The following is a 24373-nucleotide window of genomic DNA, read 5'->3' as shown; positions in this document are numbered from 1 at the left end:
AGAATTTCAGTCATTCACTGGTGACTGTTACCAATTACCATAGACCACGACGATTTCGTTAATTTTCATTATGATCGAATCATTGAAATAATTGTGATGCGTACCTGATTGATATAGAAAACTAAAGAAGTACACATTACACAAGTTTTTCGGGAGTTTTTAATTTTTATATATTAATATTATGCAGAATAATCACTACATAGTATAAAACAAAGTCAGTTTCTCTGTCCCTATGTCCCTTTGTATGCTTAAATCTTTGAAAATACGCAACGGATTTTGATGCGGTTTTTTTAAATAGATAGAGTAATTCAAGAGGAAGGTTTTAGTACACAATTTATTAGGTTTTAGTCAAAGCGGGCAAAGCCGCGGGCGGTAAGCTTATATCTCAATGAATTTGTAATTTTATTTATTATTTGATGATTGTGTGTAATTTAATGGTAACTTAATGCTGGCCATACACCATACTTTCTATCGTCCAATCGGCATGACGCTGTAGCTTGATCCAATCTGCAGTTTGTCCATAGAGACCACACACACAACGTTTGAATTGTCCAATCGGCAGCAACGTTCAGTTGAAGCCATGGCGTCACCGGTGACAGACGACGATGTTTTTAGCCGTTTTGGGCGTTTTATTCGTAAAAATGAAACAAAAAAAGGATTACATGCCGGGAAGCTTATGCTGGCCATACACCATACTTCCTATCGTCCATTCGGCATGACGCTACCGATTGGATCAGTTAGAACTGACCATGTGTGGGTGTGGATTGGCATTATTTGGCATGATAGTTATATTTGACGGAACAATCGAATTTCGATTCTTTTGGCTTGATCATGGCGATTGGATCATGTCGATTGGACCGTGTATGGCGGTATGCGATCGTCACTTCAGTCTGGTCAAGATTTTTCGTCCAAGCTGAAGGCTGAAGCATAGGCGCTTCGCTCGCTTGGTCGATAAATATGAAAGTATATGGATGTTTAGATGTCAACGGTTACGGATTTGGATAAGATTTGTTTGGGAGATAGATGAAGTACCAGATTACTTAACACATTGGGTACTTCTCGTTAAATAGGTACATATATATAACAACAATCTTCCCGGCATATAATCCTTTTTTTGTTTCATTTTTACGAATAAAACGCCCAAAACGGCTAAAGCATCGTCGTCTGTCACCGGTGACGCCATGGCTTCAACTGAACGTTGCTGCCGATTGGACAATTCAAACGTTGTGTGTGTGGTCTCTATGGACAAACTGCAGATTGGATCAAGCTGCAGCGTCATGCCGATTGGACGATAGAAAGTATGGTGTATGGCCAGCATTAGGAAGATTATTGTTATATATATGTAGGTACCTATTTAATGAGAAGTTCGATTGTTCCGTCAAGTATAACTATCATGCCAAATAATGCCAATCCACTCCCACACATGGTCAGTTCTAACTGATCCAATCGGTAGCGTCATGCCGAAGGGACGATAGGAAGATACTAATGCTGGCCATACACCATACTTTCTATCGTCCGATCGGCATGACGCTGTAGCTTGATCCAATCTGCAGTTTGTCCATAGAGACCACACACACAACGTTTGAATTGTCCAATCGGCAGCAACGTTCAGTTGAAGCCATGGCGTCACCGGTGACAGACGACGATGTTTTAGCCATTTTGGGCGTTTTATTCGTAAAAATTAAACAAAAAAAAGGATTATATGCCGGGAAGATTGTTATTATATATATGTACCTATTTTCTCCCAAACAAATCTTATTCAAATCCGTAACCGTTGACATCTAAACATCCATATACTTTCATATTTATCCACCAAGCGAGCGAAGCGAAAAATGCGAAAAAAAAGCGAAAAATGACCAGAAAATTGACCAGACTGAAGTGACGATCGCATACCGCCATACATGGTCCAATCGACATGATCCAATCGCCATGATCAAGCCAAAAGAATCGAAATTCGATTGTTCCGTCAAGTATAAATATCATGCCAAATAATGCCAATCCACTCCCACACATGGTCAGTTCTAACGGATCCAATCGGTAGCGTCATGCCGAATGGACGATAGGAAGTATGGTGTATGGCCAGCATAATTGACATCAGTATAAACTACAAACTGATGATGGTACAAACCATGTTAGCAAATAAATATTTTTTTCATCATTATTCCAATATAATTAATATATTGTATCGCCATTCGCCATAGCAATATCGAACAAAAACTTTCAATAAAAATTACGTCATAATATAATATTTGTCTCATTTTCATTTAATTATATATTATATTTACCCTGATACCCTGATACGGCGAAGCAAAAGAGATTTATGATTTGGCTGTAAAGGTGGAATGGTCAAGCGGGCAGATTCACTCGTTTTTTAGGTAAAATTTAGTGCTCATTTAGGGCTAATTTAGTCCTGAAACGAGAAATTTCGTGATGTCATAGGTAAACCAAAAATTAGAAAACTGCTAACTTTTAATTAAGCTAGCAGTTTACTACCCGTAACGGCAACCGTTTATTAATTAATGATGCCCATTCAAAACACGCTTTTTTCAAACAATCTTTTGCGAGCGAGATTGCTCGATATCGATAACAGAAACTTGTAAAATATATAGATTGCGTAATTTAACATTGTACCTACTTATTACTTATTGTTGTGTTATCTGTAAAGATTAATTGAATTCCTACTATAGTAAAGGTATATCTTTTTAGTAAGATATAATAGTAACTTGGCATGATATTTAGAGAATAATAGATCAAAATATGTATATTTTTCCAATGAACGCGAGTCGATCTGAGAACGTAAAATATGCCCTACACCACAGCAGTAAAATCTACCATCACGACCGAGATGATAAGAATGCCAACTTTAGCGCGCTCAATTATTGTACAATAGGTCTGAGGCTACAGAATTTGATTCAATATTATGGTGTTGAAATTTCAAATAATAGTGTGAAGGTAATGATGCAAATTGCAATATGAGAGAGAGAAATAAAAGCCATTTAAATCTATAATGTTTTATTATAACATATAGACAGTTTTCTACACATCCACCTTACGTTCGCGTCTCGCGCTAAGTGATATGAGCTCTGTACAGGAGGGGTCGGGCAGACCCTCACATAAATATAATTCGATACTATGTCCTATCTTACGCTAACTACGCCGCTAGCCGGCCGCGGCTCGTATACCACGCTTACGTCTACCGACCGACGATACATTCACAGATATAACAGACGTCACTATACAATATAAAATTCGTTACGCAATATAGAAATAAAAAATAACATGAACTTTAAGATTCTGTACAATATTTATAAATAATCTTCAGTTTACAACTAATCAGCTTCACGTAGTGTTCAATGCACCGACGCACTGCACGGGTCGAGCGGCGCGTACTCGTATTTACAGGATATGTGAGCGTCAGTCGCGCGGCGCCCGCGCCAGCAGCGCCAGCGGCTGCAGCGCGGCGGCCTGGAAGGCGGCGTGCGCGGCGGCGGCCGGCCCGTGCGGCCCGTGCGGCCCGTGCGCGAGCGGCGCGTGCCCGCCGTGCGGCCCGTGCGGCCCGTGCTGCCCGTGCTGCCCGTGCTGCCCGTGCGCGTGCAGCGCGTGCGGCAGCCCGTGCAGCGCGGGCAGCAGCGCGCCGCTCGGCGACGACGCGCCGCCCGCGCCGCCCTCGCCCGCCGGCGGGTTTATGCGCTTCTCCTGAAACAATAGAGTCATCACTTTTTTATTTATATAATGTTCTTATTTAATTTAGGTGGCAATGATGAAAAGAAAAACAATAGAAGCGTGTTGCTCTGAAAGAGAGGATTTTTTATTACATCAATAACAGTTACATATTAAAGTTTATTAATTACACTTCCAAGACTTTAATCTTAAAAATAAACTCACCTGAAAGAGAGAAACAACATTTAAAGCTATTGTTTTACAATTTTAATTCAATTGGTATAACCTCCTTATTTCTTAGTCGCACGTGACGCAGCAAGTAATCTTTTTAATTATTATAGACTATAGAGTAACGTCAAACCATAGTGTACAAACACCCACAGAGTAAGTGATGACAATTGACAGCCAATTTTAAAGGAAGTCTCACAAGAGAACTTCGTTTACATCTCCCCCCCCCCGAATCAAATAAATTAAATTTAAAAGGTTTGCTTGTTTTATTCTACTACTGGAATAAGCTTTGTAATATGAAAATAATTCGACTCTAACTTTTTGTGACCCGTATTTACTTTGTAAATTGAATTTGAAATTTTGTCTATAATTTGATATGGTCCTATTTTCAATTCATCCAGTTTTTTTCGATTTAACCTATTTCCGTTTTCTACATATACAGAATCTCCGACTTTTAGTTCAAAATGTTTTCTATTTTTATCAAATTTTTGTTTATTATAGTTGTGCGATTTTATACTATTTTCTAAGGCAATTTTGCGGTCTCGAATTAGATGATTCTGTGTTATATTTTGTTTCAGTTCCTCTGGTAGAATGTTAACATTTTTACCTTCTAATAAATATTTTGGGGAAAACCCCGTTACACTATGTTCTGTTTCGTTATATTTGTCGGTGCACTCATGAGCAATGGTTGTCCATGCAATTTTATCTCTCTTTTCATTAATCTTACATCTTATTTTATTAACTAACGTTTGGTTTAATCTCTCGTTTAGTCCGTTTGAAAATGGCGCATTTACTGCTGTGAAAACAATAGGTATATTTTCTTCTTTTAAATATTTTTTGAAATCATTTGAGTTTATGCCGGGATATTGGTCTGATAGGATTAAGGCAATTTTATAATCTTGTGTTACTTTTTTGACAAGTTTTATGAAATCATCCGCATTCTGAGTTTTTGATGTCAGAATATAGGCGTAACGAGTGAAGTGATCCACTAATAGATGCAAATATGTTTTGGTTGAACGATTACCACCAAATCCCCCTATGGTGTCAATAGACACAATTTCAAACGGATAAGTAGCCGGACCTAAGTGAGACATCTGTCCAAATTTGTAATTTCCTCTAGATTTATTTTTTATGCATACATCACAAGTTTCGCAAAAATTTTTTATATTATTTGATAAATTTTTCGCTTGATAGAAGGGCTTAATTTTATTTTCCATTTGTTGTCTTCCTAAGTGACAGTAATAGTAATGTACATGTTTTATTATTTTTTTACTTAACTCCTCAGATAGTACAATCTTTTCATTCTTTCCTATCTTTTTATAATATATATTATGTTTGAAAATTAATTTATTTGTATTTTGTTTTATATCCTCATTTTTATCTTGGTCCTCTTTTATGTCTTTTAATTTAATAAAGTTCACTACTTTTAAACTGCAATCTTGATTATCATATGATTCCAATACCGGATTTCTACTTAAGGTATCTGCCTCTATGTTATATTTACCTGGAGAATAAATTATTTTAAAATTAAACTGTGACAAATAATATGTTAGACTCCCCAGTTCTTCATCTGTTCTACTTTTTATATTCATATTTTCCAATGGTTTGTGGTCTGTATAAACCATGAATGTTTTTCCTATAAGCCAGTGTTGCCAGTATTTTACCGCCTCTTTTATTGCCAAACATTCAAGATATATGGCTTTCTTCTTTTTTTGAGAGTCGTTTAATTTTTTTGAAAAATAAGCACAAGGTTTTTCCTCACCGTTGGGTTGAATTTGTTTTAAAATCGCACCAATGCCTTGAATGCTAGCGTCTGTATACACATGTATTGGTAGGTCTGGATCAAAGATGGCTAGAATAGGTTTTGAGCAAAGTAGTTTTTTTATAGTTTCAAACGATTCTTGACATTTATCCGACCAAATGAATTTCTCTCCTTTTCTTAATAAATTATGTAATGGATCGAGGATAATTGAAATATTTGGTACATATTTTCCATAAAAATTAATTTTTCCTAAAAATTGACGAACATTTTTTTGTGTTTTAGGAATTGGGAATTCTTTTATAGCTATCAAATTATCTTTTAGTGGAGTGACGGTATTGTTTTTTATTATGTGCCCTAGATATTTTACTGAGTCCTGTGCAAAGTTGCATTTTGTGAATTTTAATTTTAAACCTTCTTTTAAGATTGCTTCTAATAATAAAGATAAGTGTTCAATGTGTTTTTTAAATGATTCTGAAAATACTAAAATATCGTCTATATAATTTACAGTAAAATTTTTTTCGTGGGTAGGAGCAAAATAAAGAAGGCGTGTTTTTCTCTGCTCTTACAAATTAAATTTACGAAAATTAATTGATTCAGTAATTTTTATATAAAAACCATATGCATTAAACAGTGATTTTACCTACCAGTGTCCTCACAAAAATTCCTGTCTCTTTTTGCACTAAACTGTCAAAACTTGCACAGTCACTAAATTATGGAGTCTATCAAGAAATGTATGGAAGATATGACTAATAATTTTAATAAAAGGATGGAAGATTTCCAGAGGGACTTAACAAATAACCAAAATCCACCTGCCACTAGTAGTCCTACTTCCAGGCTTGCGGCGGACTTTGAAACCTTTCGCAACTTTGTGATTACTTCGCTTCAGTGTCTTCAATCTCAAATCAACATGTTAGCAAAACTTATTGACCAACAGGAGATGCGTTCGCGTAGAAAGATTTTATTGTTTCATGGTGTGAAGGAAACTGATAAAGAAGATTTAAGTTCAATTGTCACAGACATTGTATTGCAAAAACTTAACATTTCCACTATCAATAAAGGTGCTATCAATCGCTGCAATCGCTTAGGTCATGTCGCTGGTGTTAAACCTAGACCTATTGTAGTTAAATTTCATGATAGCCAGATTCGAGATGTAGTCTGGTTTGCCAAGACGCATTTGAAGAGCAGTGGAATAACGATTTCGGAGTTCTTGACTAAAAGTCGCCACGAAGCATTTATGGCTGCAAGGGATCGTTTCGGTATCCCTCATTGCTGGACCCGGGACGGCTTCATATTTATTGCAGCTCAAGATGGAACAAAACACCGCATTGCTTGTATTTCTGACTTGGATGCCATTCCTTCGTCTGCCGCTGCACCAGTTAATCCTCGTGAGCAAACAGTAAGTGGTCGTGATACACAGAGAGATGCTAAGGCAATTCCAGCTGCTAGGTCTAAAAGACTTCAAAAAGTGAAGTAACTTTCAACTTTATTATGTCCCTTCTAAACAATATCTTGTAATAATTGTTCTTTGCTTTACTGTCCCTGTACTCTGAAGTCCGAATTATGTATTTTATAGTATTACTACTAGTTAACTTAGGCTAATTTTGCTCAGCTATTTCTTTTTATTTTTTATATAAGCCGGCGGTAGAACGTGTAATAAGATATTTATATTACCGTATATTAGACATGGGTAGGTAATGCGTGTAATAGTACAAAAGTAACATCACTTTGACACGTAATGCAACATCACGCATTACGCATCAGTTACAAACATCACTCGCATCACTCACTTTTTTTTATTTTGTTTTACATTTGCTTGCGTTCATTATAATTATTAACAAACAACATAAAGTACGTGGCCAAGTATGAAGGAAAATCAACTACATTTTTTAAATATTTACTTAAATTGTAATTTTACGATATGTAATAACTAATAAGTATTGCAGTTATTATTGCTATTTTTCAATATGATCTGTAATACTTCACATTTCACCATTAATATAATATAAACCTCAGATATAAACATTATAATATTATTAATGTCATCATTTCATTAAAAATCGATCGGGTAATGTGTGATGTTACGGAGTAATATCACTTCCGTGGAAGAGATGCGTGATGTTGCATTACTATTTGACGTACTGTTTTGCGCATGTCTACCGTATATTTTAATATTAATTATTATTGTTCAAAAATACACTTGTCGTTGTCGAACTGTCAAGTGTCATATGTCAACGTTTCAATGTCAAGTGTCAACTTGAGTTTGTCATTTGTATCTTCGGCCAGGCTACTTGTCTTTTAGTGCAATTTTATTTTAGACGCTGGTTGGTAAATAGTAACTGTTTAGTATATTTAACTATTATTATTTATATATTTTTGTGGATAATATTAGTTTAATTTAGTAGTATACGTATAATAACTACCTATTATTATTTATTCACTCGTATATATATATTTTTAAATGATATCACCTTCAAGCGATACATCAGAAAACAGCTATTTATCTTTTCATTCTATTGATGAGTCTGGCAGTGATAGTAGTTATCGTAGTACAACGTCACCCAGTTTAAGCGACACCATCAATGATGCGTTTCAAGGCGATAGTAAAACATTTAATTTGGTCCATATAAACGCTCAAAGCGTTCCAGCGCATTATGTTGACATGCTTGCATCGTTTCAGTCTACAAGCCTTCATGCAATATTAATTTCTGAATCGTGGTTGAAGCCTTGTTTACCTTCTTCCTCTTATTCCTTACCAGGCTTCCGGCTCATTCGTAATGACCGAATTGGTAGAAGTGGTGGTGGGGTAGCGATATATCTCCGATCACATATACCCTTTAAAATTATTAGTACATCACCCCAGCCCCCACCTACAGATGCAGCCGAGCACCTCATTATTGAAGTCGTCCTTTCCTTTACCAAAATTCTCCTAGCAGTCTTTTACAGCCCCTCTCTTCTAATAGATTATTTTCCTTCGTTTGACTCAATATGTGATAATTTAATACCAATCTATGACCACTGTATTTTAATGGGAGACTTTAATACATGTCTCTTAAAAAAAGACAGCCGGTCGCAAAAATTGGTTTCCATCGTTGAGTCACATAACTTACATCTTCTTCCTCTCAACGCCACGCATTGTGCCCCTAATTGCATCCCATCTCTCCTAGACCTAATTATAGTTTCTTCTCCCAATTTAGTTTCGAAATACGGCCAGTATCCAGCTGATGCCTTTTCACACCATGACCTCTTGCTTCTGTCATATAGAATACGGCCACCTAAACATAAACCTAGAGTATTATTAAGACGTAATTTCAACGGTATGGATGATTCAAAACTAAAGGAAGATGCTCGCTGTATTGATTGGTCTCCGATATTTCTGTCTCTTAGCATCGATGAAAAAGTTGAGTTCTTTAACTCCGCGTTAATAAAGCTTTATGACTTGCATGCACCGCTTAGATCAGTTAAAATAAAACAATTACCTGCGCCATGGTTGACTGAAGATCTCAAAATTTTGTTGAATAAAAAAGCTCGCGCCAAGGCGAGGCATAGAGCACTTAAATGTGATGCAAGTCGAGAAAAATACAATGCGATAAGAAATAGATGCAATACATGTTGTAGAGATGCACAGCGACGGTATATTCACTCTTCTGTTGAAAACAGTGATCCCACTGTCATTTGGAAATTCCTTAGAACGTTAGGTATTGGCAAACAACGAAATAATTCAATTCCATCTAATATAAACATAGAACAACTTAACTTACATTTTTCTAATTCTTCGCCTTCTTTCGATACTCAATTAAAACATAACACATTAGATTACATTTCCAAATTACCAGTTCCCAATATTCCTCCTTTTAGCTTCAAACAATTTACCGAGTGTGATGTCAAAAGGAACATATTGTCCATCTCGTCGAGTGCTGTTGGTGGCGACTGCATTGGACGTACTATGATCTTACCTATCCTAGACATTGTTACACCTGTTATTACCCATATTCTGAATTATTCCATATCCAATAGCTCATTTCCACAGGTGTGGAAAGATTCCCACCTCATACCGATCCCCAAAAGAAATAACCCATCCTCTTTTTCCGACTTTAGACCCATCTCCATCCTTCCATTCCTTTCTAAAGTTCTGGAAAAGTTGATACATCATCAATTGCAACTGTTTTTAAACTCACATAATCTCCTTAATCCTTACCAATCCGGCTTCCGTCCAGGTCATAGTACGGCCACTGCATTAGCTAAAATAACCGATGATATTCGAATGGGCATGGACAATAAAAGGCTTACAGTACTGACCTTGTTAGACTTCAGTAATGCTTTCAACACTGTAGACCACGACATTCTCCTCAGCTTACTGTGTTCACTAAATATATCCGCACCGGTAATTGATTGGTTTCAGAGCTACCTGAATGGACGACGGCAGCGAATACACATCGATGATGTTTTGTCTTCTTGGTGTGAGGTCTCTGCCGGGGTTCCTCAAGGTGGTGTTCTGTCCCCGTTACTGTTCTCAATCTTTATTAATGCCATATCAGATACCTTGCTGTCTCTCTACCACATGTATGCTGACGACCTTCAAATATACACACAGTTTACTCTTGACGAAATACACCAGGCTATTCAAGATACTAATACAGATCTGAATACTATAGTCCAATGGAGCTACCGCTATGGCTTGCAGGTTAATCCACTTAAGACCCAAGTTATTATTATTGGTAGTCCTTCGTTAATCGCAAGGGTTAACTGGGTTAATCTGCCACCCATTGTAGTTGATGGTGCCATAATTCCTTATAGTGAGTCTGTAAGAAATCTGGGTTTGATTTTTGATCAAACCTTATCGTGGAGACCTCATATCAAGGAAGTGAGCAAAAAAATGTACGCAGCAGCTGGATCCCTGAGACGATTAAGAAACTTTCTTCCTTTGCCTACTAAAATCCTTCTAGCTCAGTCCCTCCTTCTCCCTATATTAGACTATGCCGATGTAAGCTATGTAAATTTAACGATGGAACAGTTGAATGTGCTCGAACGCCTACAGAACTTCTGCATACGGTTTATATTTGGGCTCCGTAAATATGATCATGTTTCGGAGTTCCGAAAAAAGCTCAACTGGTTGCCGATTCGCTTGCGGCGGGATGCGCATGCTCTCCAACTACTGTATCGAATTTTATTTGACCCTAAAACGCCAAAATACCTTAAGGAAAGGTTTGAGTTTAGAGGTCAATGTAGTGAGGTTCGTTCATCCGAAATGTTGAGGATAATTATGCCTCAACATCGCACACATTTTTATGATGGATCTTTTACTGTACATGCTACTAAACTCTGGAATGCTCTGCCAGACTCTATCAAAAATGCTCAGTCACCAAATAGTTTTAAATGTATGGTTAAATCTCACTTTCTCAGTGTTAGCCGTACATAAAATTTATTTATATTATATACATATTATTAATTACTATGTATTATTTTAGTATGGTATTTTTCTTTGAATCTCTATTCCCTTTTACTTATTTAGTTTATATCACAATATATATAATATGCATGTGTATCCTTTATCATAGTTATTATTGCACTACCCATTTATGTATTTTGGTATTTATTCCTCTATTGTACCAAAGGTTGTCTGGAAGAAATCGCTCTAAGCGATAAGACCGCCAATTGTACTTAGTGTAAGTTATATTTAAGTGTTTGTATTTCTTGTTTTGTTATCTTTAAGTGCAATAAAGTATTTATAAATAAAATAAATAAATAAAATCCGACAGTTTATGTTTTCTTATAATGCTACCCAATATTCTCTGAAAAATAGCCGGTGAAGTCTTTAAACCAAAAGGTAGACAGGTCCATTGAAAGTGAGCATCCTGCGTAACAAATGCTGTTTTATGTCTATCTTCAATTTTAAGAGGTATGGACCAGAACGCTGAGTTTACATCTAATGTTGAAAAATATTTACATTTTCTTGTTTTAATCATTAATTCCTCAATTAACGGAAATGGTTGTGATTGGGGAACTATAATTTTATTTAATTCTCGAAAATCTATACATAGCCTTGATTTTCTTCCTTCGTCTTTTTTAAATGCTAGTGTTATGGGAGCAGCAAAAGGGCTGTAAGACTCCTCGATTAAATTTTTTTCTAGTAATTTTGAAATTTGTATTTCTATTTCTTTCATATCTTCAATAGAGCACCTATATGGTCTCTTACTACAGTATTTATCTATGATCAAATCTATATGAGCTTCATAACCTTTTACAGTGCCTACGTCATATTTGTCTTTAGCAAAAATTGAACTATATTTGGATATGAGATTATGAATAGCTGATTTTTCCTGATGTTCTAAATTATTTACTGAAATATCAAAATTATCTACTGGCATATTTTCATTAAAGTTTATTTTATACTCATCAATAGTTTCTTTTTTATCATTATAATATAATGTATTATCTTGATTTTTCCCTCTACCCAAATATCCAGCATATTTTTTTGTGTTTATAGATTGGTTTTCTTTATTTTTTATGTATTTTTTAAAATGGTTATTTTGGGTGATATCTAAATTTTCATTTTGGGTTAAGTGAAATTTTTGTATACAGTCTAGTCCAAGTAGGAAGTTATAATCAAAGTTTTCTTCGTCTATAACAAAAATGTTAACATATTTTTCAATTTCAAAAATTTTAATTTTTAATTTTACCATCCCTAATGTTTTTTTCACGCCATTAATTGTTTTTAAACCTGTATTTGTATTATAAGTAGGTATTTTTTTTATAGATAATAATCTAGAATTTATTAAGGACACATTAGAGCCTGAATCATAGATTCCTGATGTTTCCAAAGTGTCATTAATTAGTAATTTAACTTTTATTAATGGCGGCACAATCAGTTTTTTGGGTTAATTTCATTTAATTCGGTCTCTAATTCTGAATTATTAACGCTCCTTATATAATCTTTTTTTGGCCTGTCATTATTTTTAATTTTGAACCAACATTGGGATTCAGGGTGGTAACGTATGCCTTTATTCTCTTTTTCACAAATTTTACATGGACTAAACATAGGTTTTACATTTTTCTCTTTTATTTTATTTTCCAGAGGTCCTATCTTTTTATCAAATGATTTTATGTTTACCTTATGCTCTAATCTTCTTATACTATTAAATAGGTCTTTAATTTCTTTTAAACTATTCCTATCAATATTATCCACAATAAAACTAGGTAATCCAGTGGCAATCAGATCAATTAGAGTGATTTTATCTATGGATTTATTTATTTCTAACAGTAGTTTTTCTTTTTTTAACGCATATTCCAGTAACGAGCCCTGCCTGTATTTATATAACATTGCATACCTGATCGGAGACCAACCCCTATCTGCAAAAGTATCACAAAAGTTTATTTTCCACACTGCCCATTCTGAATTTATGGTGTGCTTTATAAGCATGGAACTATACCAGTCTAAACAAGAATCTTCTATAAATAACCTAAAAATTTCAATTTTTCTGCTATCTTCTATTTCCATTCGTGCACATTCCGCTTCAAAAGTATTCATCCACTGAGACACATTAGTTATTTTGCTGTTGAATTTTTCAATAACAAATTTTTCTGCCAATCTGTTAACTGGTTTTGGTTTATCTTTTTTCATTTCAGCGAAGCCCTCGATGATCCTTGATAGTGATTCTTCAGAAATTCCTGATGTAGCAGATGGTGGTTCTGTTTGCTCCTCCAGTAAATATCCCATAAATTGTTTATTCCCATCTTCATCACAATAAACTATCTTCATCTCCGGTTTCATGGATACCCATACTTGTCGTTTCTCATGTCGTCTTTGTAATGTGGCCTTCACTTTTTGAAATATTTGGGTCTGTGCTATAGCCTCATGCAGTCTAACAGGTTGTAATTTATCTGGGATGGCAAAGGTTCTGCCCTCTAAATCCGTTATTTTCGTTACACAAATTATATTTGTTTTAACATCTTCACTGGCCTTGACCATGAATTCAAATTTTAATTTATCCATTACTTATGTTTGAAAACTAGCTGTACAAATGTTGTTTTATAATGTTCTTATTTAATTTAGGTGGCAATGATGAAAAGAAAAACAATAGAAGCGTGTTGCTCTGAAAGAGAGGATTTTTTATTACATCAATAACAGTTACATATTAAAGTTTATTAATTACACTTCCAAGACTTTAATCTTAAAAATAAACTCACCTGAAAGAGAGAAACAACATTTAAAGCTATTGTTTTACAATTTTAATTCAATTGGTATAACCTCCTTATTTCTTAGTCGCACGTGACGCAGCAAGTAATCTTTTTAATTATTATAGACTATAGAGTAACGTCAAACCATAGTGTACAAACACCCACAGAGTAAGTGATGACAATTGACAGCCAATTTTAAAGGAAGTCTCACAAGAGAACTTCGTTTACATTTATAAAATTATATTGTTATTTTGTATCAAACTGATGAACAGTTAGTTAATTGTTTCCAAAACAAAAAGACGTGTGGCACTCGGGGACTGCCGCGGTAAAGCTATTGCATAGCGTGCCTTCATGCCACACCTCCGCGCCCTTCGGAGTGGGGAGCGTGAGGTTTTTTCGTTACGGAATTTCTGGATTTGGTCCCCGCGCTCAAGGCCCGCGATAGAAGCTATGCAATAGCTTAATAAGTTTGTAAATAAATGCTCCTGTTCGTAGAACTGTAACGCCACCCTTTTAGTCAAAAGCGAACATAAAATAGGTATACCTTCTGGCGGCGGTTGCAGAACCAGACGCGCACGACCTCCTTCTCCATGCAGAGCGAGTCGGCGAGGGCGGCGATCTCCTCGCTGGTGGGCTTGGGGTTGTGCAGGAAGGCCTTCTCGAGCGCCACGCGCACGCCGGACTCGATGGAGGTGCGCTTCTTGCGGCGCCGGCCCACGGCCTCGGCCAGCCCCGCGCCCAGCGCCGCGCCGCCGCCGCCGCCGCTCAGCGACGAGTCCGCGTCCTCCAGCCACTTCTGCAGCAGCGGCTTCAGCTTGCACATGTTCTTGAAGCTTAGGTTGAGCGCCTCAAAGCGCGAGATGGTCGTCTGCGAGAAGTCGTTGCCGTACAGTTTGCCCATCGCGAGACCCACGTCGCCTTGTGTGAAACCTGACAAATCACGTATTCATTAACGGTCGTTTTCTATCGTTAAAATAGTTCATTCGTACTCGATCACTATGACAGAGAATAACAACATTACAATAGCTATAGAGGAATCTAGCTGAGGCACCGCTCATTGCCCGCCTTCTGCGCCATTTCCATGCAATCTCAAAGATAAGAGTGCGCACCTAATTTGATCCGTCGCTGTTTGAACGTCTTGGCGAAGTGTTCGAGCTCCTCCAGGTCCGCGGTGTCGTCGGCGGGGTCGAGCGCGCGCGGCTTGTGCGCGTGCGCGTGCAGCGGCGAGTGCGACTGCGTGTGCGCGTGCGAGTGAGCGTGCGAGTGCAGCGCGTGCGCGTGCGGTGAGCGCGCGCGGCCCGGCCCCGGCGTGTGCGGCGTCAGGAACGCGGCCGCGCCCGGCGGCGACCCGCGCGGCGAAGGCGACCGGGTGTCTGCAACGTGCCACACACCATTCGTTTTAACTATGCCGACGAATCATACGAATAAACGATATGAAATAAACAGTACCAAATACCGGAATTATCGGGCGAAATATATTAATAATACCTATACATTATTAATAATACATGAGGCTTGTTTTTTATATGCTGTTTTTCTTTTTTTAATAAAAGAACATGTTGTGTGGTCGTAGTGAAACAAGAACTTTTTTATATGGAATCATGTATGTATGTTATGTTCTTATACAAATTAAAAATAATTTGGAAAATCCAAAAGTGCACGCCTCATAATTTTTTTTTAATAAATATTTATTAATTATTATTTTTGTTTATTTAATAACAATTAAACCACATCGAATCAGACCCTGAAAAATGAAAGGGTTCTATTCCTGAGCATACTCAAGCGTAAGAGAAAAAAAAAGACTCGATTAGTAAAGTATTTCGGTCGCTATCGTGTTAACAAGAAAAAGGATCCGCACATACAGACACACGGACGTCCAAGACAGAACTTTTTTAAACTGTTTTTTAACTAGTTTAAATAACAAAAATGACATCAAAAATATCATGAACGTTAAAAATTGTGTTTTTTCTTAATATGTGTGTGTATGTATTATCTTACAAGTGCAATGTATGATACATAAAGACATTTTAAGTTTGAAAAATCAGATGTTTTGCGCGAAGTGACAGTAGTACCCACCTCAACGCTTCGCTTATGAGGTGTGCAATAATATAAAAAATCACGTATGGATAATTACCTGCAGTGGGGGGTGCGGCGTTGGCCCTGGCCTGCAGTTGCTGCAGCTGCTGCGCTGCGGCCTGAGCGACCGCCTGCTGCACCTGCGGAGTGAGAGCTTTGCTGTTTACTACGTAACTTGCAAACCGAGAAAACACACTTTACCGATGAAAATGAATATAGATAACACTAGCTGTGCCCGCGACTTCGTCCGCGTGGAATAGTGACTGCATAGGTAGTAGTTACTACTTAACACACAATTATTGAGTAAACACGTCTTGAAACACGTACTATCATATACAACTAAATTATAAGTACTTACACATTATTATAAAGTTAAGAAATAAAATAAATAATAACACAAAAGAACTGTTAGTAAAATTTATTACTAAACTGAGCTATAAAACTTAGGTACAGAAGAGTTCAAAATTTCCAGGATGTGGTTATTCTCCCGCTCCCATATTCCTTCTACTTTCACAGACTTTCAACTTTTCCCTTTCACCCCTAGTAAATGGCAGAACCGATTTTGATCTAAACCATGTCTAATCATACCTATATATTATGTACATGTCATATCCTTTCGTTTGGTACTCCATTTGGATTATTTATCCCCACTATCACCCCTATATCAAATAAATGGATGAACCGATTTTGATAAAATTGGACTACTTAATTGTTTCTGACAGGTCGTCTTTTTTCATTTGATATATCACTTGGGTATAACAGACAGCATTCGTTTTTCTCATTCCCACTTTTGCTCTACATATAATTATTGGATGAACCGATTTTGATTAAATATACCTCAATAAACTTCTCACGTCAGGTCATGCCCTTTCATTTGATATGCCACTTGGGTATATTCGACAACTTTTATTCCCACTTTTATACCTACATATTATATCCAATAAATGGATGAACCAATTTTGATAAAATATTATGTCTTATTGTACTTTACACGTCATGTCTTTCATTAGATACGTCACTTGAGTATATTTGATAAAATTTATTTATTTATTCCCACTTTTACCCCTATATCAAATAAATTGATGGACCGATTTTGATATAATTTGACTTGTTGTTTCTGACAGATCGTCTTTTTTCATTTGATATATCACTTGGGTATAACAGACAACATTCGTTTTTTTCATTCCCACTTTTACCCCTCTATATAATAAATGGATGAACCGATTTTGATTAAATACCTATGCCTCATTATACTTCTCACGTCAGGTCATGCCCTTTCATTTGATATGCCACTTAGGTATATTTGACAACTTTTATTGCCACTTTTATCCAATAAATGGATGAACCAATTTTGATAAAATATGTCTTATTGTACTTTACACGTCATGTCTTTCATTAGATACGTCACTTGAGTATATTCGATAAAATTCATTTATTTATTCCCACTTTTACCCCTATATCAAATAAATGGATGAACCGATTTTGATAAAATTTGACTAATTGTTTCTGACATGTCGTCTATTTTCATTTAATATATCACTTGGGTATAACCTACATTAACAACCTACATTAACAACCTACATTAACAACTAACATTCGTTTTTTTCATTCCCACTTACCCCTATATAATATAATAAACAACTAATGTAACAAAAAAACGCATCTAATTCGTAACGGGTAATCCGTTAGCGAGCTACGGTGGCACAGACAGACACGCAAACACACATAGCGGACATAACACCCCTCTTTTTGCGTCGGGGGTTAAAAATATAATACCTACGACATAATTTCAAAGACCTTTTATATAGAAAATTTACCTAGAAGTAACCATAATGCTATTTGTGCAGGTTTTAGACTTATGAGCAAAAATCGAAATAAAGGTCCTTTGACCCCCCCTACTACCCCCTCAGCATAACCACCCCCCCCCACGCTTGGGGACTTTCGATATGATCATCTGGACATGTCAAGGAATAACTTTAGCGTATAATTTACGTAATAAAGTAATTCATATTGTATAGAATACCTTAGCAAATGTTCGCTGTGATTACTTAAATGGTCATAACTTTTTTATTTATGAACCGATTGACATGAAATAAACACTAAATGTTAAATGAAGCTTACCACAATATATTAGTGAAAACCGCATCTAAATCGGATTAGCCGTTTCTGAGATTAGCGTGTTCAAACATACAGACAAACAGACAAACAGAGAAAAAAATTTTAACAACAGTTTTGGGTTTGGGATCGATTTAATAATAACCCCTGCTAATTTTTTTACACATTTTCATTGTACAGACACCACTTTTCTAGAATTTTATTATATGTATTGATGATGATGATGATGATGATTAACATCGTTTTGAATAGGTAATAATTCAATCTAGATCCTCAAACTACATAATATGTCTTTATAAAAAAGCAGTTTTTATTATAAGATCTCTAGCTGTGGACCCAATTATTTTACAGAATTGTCCTCTGTATTGTATAATGGAAATGACCTGTGTGTGCAGAAGGAGAGAGTGCGCGCCGTGCTGCGTCAGCAGCAAGTGTTGCAGCTGCGCCAACGCGTTGCCCGCGCCCGCTGCGTTCTGAAATACGCATACGTCATTATTAGTATCATCGTCAATCAAAAATTGGTGAATAGTAATAATTATATCGTTAGGTATAAGAATCAAGGAATATGAAATGCGAAACATATTTACAGTTTTTACTGCTAAAAAGTTAAACCATCGTTGAAAACAATACACCTAAAAAGGTGAGTATGTCTCGATGGAACTCGGCACTCACCAGCACGGCGGCGGTGGCGGCGGCATGCGGCGCGCGGTGCAGCGGCAGCGCCAGCGGCGCGGACGGCGGCCGCTCGTCGCCGCTCTGCTCGCCCTCGCCGCTCGCCGACCCGTCTGCAACCACAACAAGCCATCCTTGTCAAACTGACGATATAACACACGGAATGTATTCAATCTGTCGTTGTATATAATTCCTAAAATTGCTCGGAAATGTGGGAAATCCTACTTGAAGATGTATGGATGGATGTTTGTTACTCTTTCACGTAAATACTACTGAACCGATTACGATGAAATTTGGTATGTAGGTAGCTGAAAACCCAGAATAAGATATTCGCTACTTTTTATCCCGGAAATCCCAGTGGAAAGGGAACTGTGCTGGTTTTTCTTTGAAAACACGGGCGAAGCCGCGGGCTTGATATACCTAGTAAATTATATGAGACTGAAGACATATTTAAGTTTTTGTAATAGGACGGTATGAATCTTGATGATTAGGTACTTTGATTCTCAGTTTAACGTCGTGTTTTGTTTGTTTTATTTACAGAAAGTATTCGTTTTTAACCGACTTCAAAAAAAGGAGGAGGTTATCAATTCGACCGGTATGTTTTTATAGATGTATGTACACCGATTACTCCGAGGTTTCTGAACCGATCTACGTGATTCTTTTTTGTTTGGTGCGGAATGTATGTCTGTGTGCGGATTGGTGTCGAATTGGTCCCATAAAAATTTTATTCGGATAGGCCCAGTAGTTTTTTATTTTATGAGCATTTTTGTCTGATCTCGATGACTTAATTGAAATGTAGCAAGTAACTTTCATTCACTTCCCGGTAACCGATTGAGCTGAAATTTTTAATACGTATATAAATTGGATAGCGATGAAACATTATCATGACAAAGAGCTGATTTGATGATGGAATCGGAAGGTGGCCATAGGAACTCAGTAATACATATATTGACTCAACTTTATCGAGTTTGGGCTCGTTTGATTCGTGTTGCTGTTGAAAAATCTTAGTGAAAAATACACTAAAAAGTATTAATAAAAATAACTACGTTAAAAACAACCGACTTCAAAAACGGAAAAGTAAAAAATAAAAAAGATTTGATAAGAAATGTAATTACTACATATTATTTAGATGTGCTATTTATTAAATAGGTTTGAAGTCGGTGCCAAGTGCTAAGCACTTAGTATTAAGCCCGTGCACCGACATCAAACCTTTTTAGTAAATAGGACATCTAAATAATATGTAGTAACTAATTAATAATATCAAATCTTTTTTATTTTTTACTTTTCCGTTTTTGAAGTCGGTTGTTTTTAACGTAGTTATTTTTATATGTAGATAACATTTCCAAATACGATATGGAAATTCTATACAATTCCTAGGAAATGTACACATTTCCCAGGGCGTGTAATGTAAGTATTGGATCACTTGTAAAACAATAATTTACACATTTACGGTAACATAATATACATAATATTATACTGCGGTAATATTTAGTAAAATATCTATCGTTTTGTAACGATAATAACCAAAATGTCCCCTTCTTCTTCTTATTAAAGGTTAGTTACCTCCAGCGGGCTTTAGTCAAATAATTTTTAAATTCTAATCGATTTATAACTCACTGCTCACCCGGAATAAGCCTTTTGGTCTTTTAAAATGTTTAACAACTATTAATTTAATTCAAGAGGAGAAAAGTCCAACAAATCATTGCATATTCTGTAAATCACTGAAAATCATTTTACAAATCATGAGTATTACCTAGGTAAAGATAAACATCAAGAAATGTATCTTTGGTACAAGAAATGTAAATAGCAAAGGATTGAAGAAATTCACTACCTACTTAGTACTTACATCTTAATATAATATTATATAAATCTCGTGTCACAATGTTTGTCCTCAATAGACTCCTAAACCATTTAACCGATTATAATAAAATTCGCACACCATGTGCAGTTCGATCCAACTTGACAGATAGGATAGTTTAAACATGTAGGTACCACGGGCGAAGCCGGGGCGGACCGCTGCGCTAGTAATATTATAAAGTAAAGTTTGCCGTACGTCTGCCCGTCTCTCTATTCGTGATAAACTCTAACTGGTAGAGAATTACTCTACCTAGGGTAATAGCTTAAAATAAATGAAATTATAAATTGCTAAAATATCAAACAACATACAAAGTTCCATCATGTATTACCTACACAAAGTTTAGCACCGAAAGTAATAATAGCGAATACATACTTTTCACCCTTTATATAAATTGAACAATAAACGAATCGACGCAGCACAAAATCACAATGATATCGCATGAACACAAAATGGGGTGAATTAATAAGAGTTTGTGCTAAAAAAACCTTTTCAACTCAAAACGTACGGGTGAAGCACATTTGAGCGTGACTCGGTTTGAAATATTATGAATATTTTCAATAAAACTGCACGGTTCACGCTTCGCTTTGCGGCTGCGTTAGCTGCAGGCTGCAGTGCTCTGTGCTCCTAATGGAATTTACGTAACCGTCCTCTAATAAATTGAATATAATATCACAACATAATATTTTACTTTTTAGCGCATCTAAACGTTTTAAAAGTAGCGAAATAATAGTATACTGCAGTATTGTATTAGTGGGTGTTTTGTATTAAAAATGTGTATGATTATAATATTTAATTATTTATCTAAGTAGGTATATTATGTACCAGTGTCCTAAGCCTAAGGAGTAAGGACACTTCTTAAATATCTACACAAAACATAATGACAATTTTTATTTAACTATTTAAACGTACCCCAATCCTATACCTACGTCTATTCAGAGATATGTGTTAGCTATCAACGTATATATGGCACAGCATCGAAAGTGCGCTCAGGCGGCGCGCGGCTCGCGCTATCTATTGTGAGTCGTGACAGTCGGGAAGGGAGCAAGGAACCCTTTCGGCAAGAATCACTTTCTCCTAATGACGCGACCCTCAAAGAGGTGCAGTTTTTGCGTGCGCGTGCGCCGCGCGGACCGATCCTTCCGCGTGGCGCGCGTGCACGCAACCCTTCCTTCCCGCTGGGACACTTGCGAGTCTCACACCTTGCATCTCGCCTCACACCGGCGCATTGTTCACGGATTGAGCTGCGAGTTACATTTGAGCCTATGCTTTGGGCGTAGTGTTTTATTCGCTATTTACCTATATTAACATATTAGATACAATATGTTCTATCTATGGAAGCTAACATTTGAATCAATGAAAAGTGTACATTATTATAATCTAATATGTTTATTTATTAATTATATGGGTGACAATTGTATGTATAGAATACAAATGGGAGGGGGTTACAAGAGCGGAAGTCAGTAAGTAAATAGAGCTGTAGAAGCGAGCACTCACCATGGCTGGGCGGCGGAGAGGGCGACTTTATGAGATCACCGGATTCCTCTGCAACAAGCAAACAATGGATATGAGCACACACATTACCTATATTATGTTTATATATGTATAATTATAATAATATAAAATAAATGTTTCATTGATAGATAAGCAGTCTCATTGCATTTATATGGGCAAGTATACTATTCATTAAGCATTTGGATTCTTGGTCGAGATTCATGGTTCACTAAGCAACACTTCATAATACCTATGCGTAGATTAGCTTTACTCTCAAAACCTGAGAATACTAAGGTACGCTTTGCCAGTGCGAAAATCAAATTTGTGGCAAACTACATTTAAAAGTAGTATAGTGTTAACCTTCGTTACATTCGCGGCGCGTATCGTAAATTATTTTCATTGAAACATTAATTTACAGCCCAACATAAACAACACGCTTTAACTGTTACGTCACTTAGTCGTAGTTTTAAGATCGTGTTTCAATGTTCTCAGATGTAAGCCCGGCTAACCCAATTACTGCGAAGGTGGGCACGAAGCAAGTGTCCTTTGATACAATTAGGGGAGCGAGTTCGCGTGTTAACTTGCGACGTTGGGCTTCGGCCTAATCGCGAGATTATCGGCGGTAAGCCGCTCCGGCCGCTCCGCCCGCCCCGGCAACGGCACGCCGCGGGTCTGGCCGGTACCAGTGTACGGTGTCGCTCCCAAAACCTTCATTTACCTGCTTATGGAATCAGCAGGCAAGAAGTCAGATTTTAATGATAGTACTTTTAGGTACTCCTACAGAAATCCCAATAGACTATTATATTATTTACTTTTAAGTCCGATTCATTCAATCTTCACTGCATATTGATAACAATTATAGCTATTCCCTGTTACAACAGGTCCTTCCCTTGTTAAATATATGTTAACTATAATAATTGTTTAAACGCGTGTTTGTTTATTTAGTGACCGTAGGAGCTAAGAGTACCTAGGCGTTAGGGCGCGGTGCGCAGCGGCCGGTGTCGGCTAATGAGATCAGCTAATTACGGCGGTCAATTAATCCGATAATCTGAAGCAGTACAAGCCTAGCGGCCGCCACTTAATTACAGTTCGATATAAAGTGACGTCACACTATAAAAAATACGTTTAGCTAACGTGAGCGCGACTCTGTTATAAAATTATTGAAATACCGTTATCTACTTAAATAAAAGTTAGTTATCACAGATAAATATTGTATGTCGAAGGCATTTATTAAAAAAATTACTGATGTAATGGCAACAGCATTATAGTATTTATAGTTCGTGCTACATTCTAAATACCTACACAGCCAAAAGCGTTTTTTACGCCTACACACGGTTAATAGACTCGATAATAGAATACGTCCCGTGGGAATGCATATATATATCTACCTACCTGCGGATAATCCAAGAGTTCGACAGTCGCGGATATAAAGGATTTGCGAGTGCGCGGGCGCACGCAAATAGGGCCCGTCGGCGGCAGACGAGGGGCTGACAGCGAGGCAAAAACACTATTTTCGTAAAAAATCATAAAACACGGCGCATTGTGCAATGCTTCTTATTGAATCGTCATCAGTTTTTTATCGTATCGAGATCGAGTAATTCGGAAAGGGTACATCCATGTCGGGTAGGATTTGTATTAAATTTATTTTAATCGCTAAAAAAGCGACAGTTGTCTGTTTTTTTTTACAAAACGTCTCAATCGTATAAAATTACAACCGAGCTCAAAAAAACAACGCTGGATACTATAATAATCTTTTTAATTCTATGAAGAACACCTAATATAATGGACAATATTAAACACAATTGCTACTATTGTAACTAAAAGTTCTAACAATATAATTAATTAAGTAATTTTTCTTCATTTGTCCCGCAGTTTTGCGCTTCAACAACCGAGGCAGCAAAGGATTGACAGGATACTGTTCATAGAATGTAATATTGATTTACCCAGAGGCGAGAAGAAAGTATATAATTAAACAAGCTGATAGATGACATCAATCGATAGTACAAATAATAATGAGCGTATAAAACTACCGACAAGAAAGGCGTAGGGGCTGCAGGATCAAGTTGGCATCAGGAACATAATGTATAAGGAGTTAAGGCCACATAGGACTCATTAATATTCCCTTTTGGGTCGGCACCGCGCGTCCAGTTCGGGACGTACAACTGTACAAATAAAATAAACTTGAATAAGCATCAAGTAAATCAGTGAAAATGTGAACATAAAAATATAGGTACATTGTAAAGTCCATGAGGATACAGTATACACATAACAGTACTTATATAATTACAGAAAAGTAGTAAGTATATATGAACATCTTTCAACAGCTCGTATTGACA

General features: G+C 36.6%; 2 protein-coding genes across 6 annotated transcripts in view; both read right to left on the bottom strand.

The window, feature by feature from the left end:
• Positions 1–2995: 2995 nt before the first annotated feature.
• The window catches only part of LOC149909245 (uncharacterized), a 195812-nt gene continuing 174434 nt past the window's right edge, over positions 2996–24373 (bottom strand). For all 5 annotated transcript variants that reach the window (XM_090101467.1, XM_090101468.1, XM_090101469.1 and 2 more), the window contains 7 exons: positions 22041–22088; positions 18689–18801; positions 18400–18489; positions 15960–16041; positions 14935–15198; positions 14370–14755; positions 2996–3696 (listed from right to left, as the gene is read on the bottom strand). In XM_090101467.1, coding sequence (XP_089957593.1) covers positions 3415–3696; positions 14370–14755; positions 14935–15198; positions 15960–16041; positions 18400–18489; positions 18689–18801; positions 22041–22088 — 1265 coding nt within the window. In that variant the 3' untranslated portion in view covers positions 2996–3414. The remainder of the gene's footprint in view (positions 3697–14369; positions 14756–14934; positions 15199–15959; positions 16042–18399; positions 18490–18688; positions 18802–22040; positions 22089–24373) is intronic.
• LOC149909247 (uncharacterized) lies at positions 11400–14049 on the bottom strand. The gene is made up of 2 exons (XM_090101472.1): positions 13835–14049; positions 11400–13740 (listed from the first exon to the last, which is right to left on the bottom strand). Exon 2 carries the CDS (start codon positions 13638–13640, stop codon positions 12513–12515), a length of 1128 nt encoding a protein of 375 aa, XP_089957598.1. The 5' UTR covers positions 13641–13740; positions 13835–14049; the 3' UTR covers positions 11400–12512.

This window comes from Colias eurytheme, chromosome 4, assembly GCF_061535395.1.
Source record: "Colias eurytheme isolate Ceu_HAF_F1 chromosome 4, ilColEury1 Martin Lab GWU primary, whole genome shotgun sequence".
In the NCBI taxonomy this organism is placed as follows: Eukaryota; Metazoa; Arthropoda; class Insecta; order Lepidoptera; family Pieridae; genus Colias; species Colias eurytheme.
Note: the sequence above shows the minus strand (reverse complement) of the source record. Positions and strands in the feature narration are given on the sequence as shown.

What these genes read in the sequence shown, in the direction of transcription:
- LOC149909247 (XM_090101472.1), bottom strand. Translation starts at nt 13,640, where the DNA reads ATGGATAAATTAAAATTTGAATTCATGGTCAAGGCCAGTGAAGATGTT.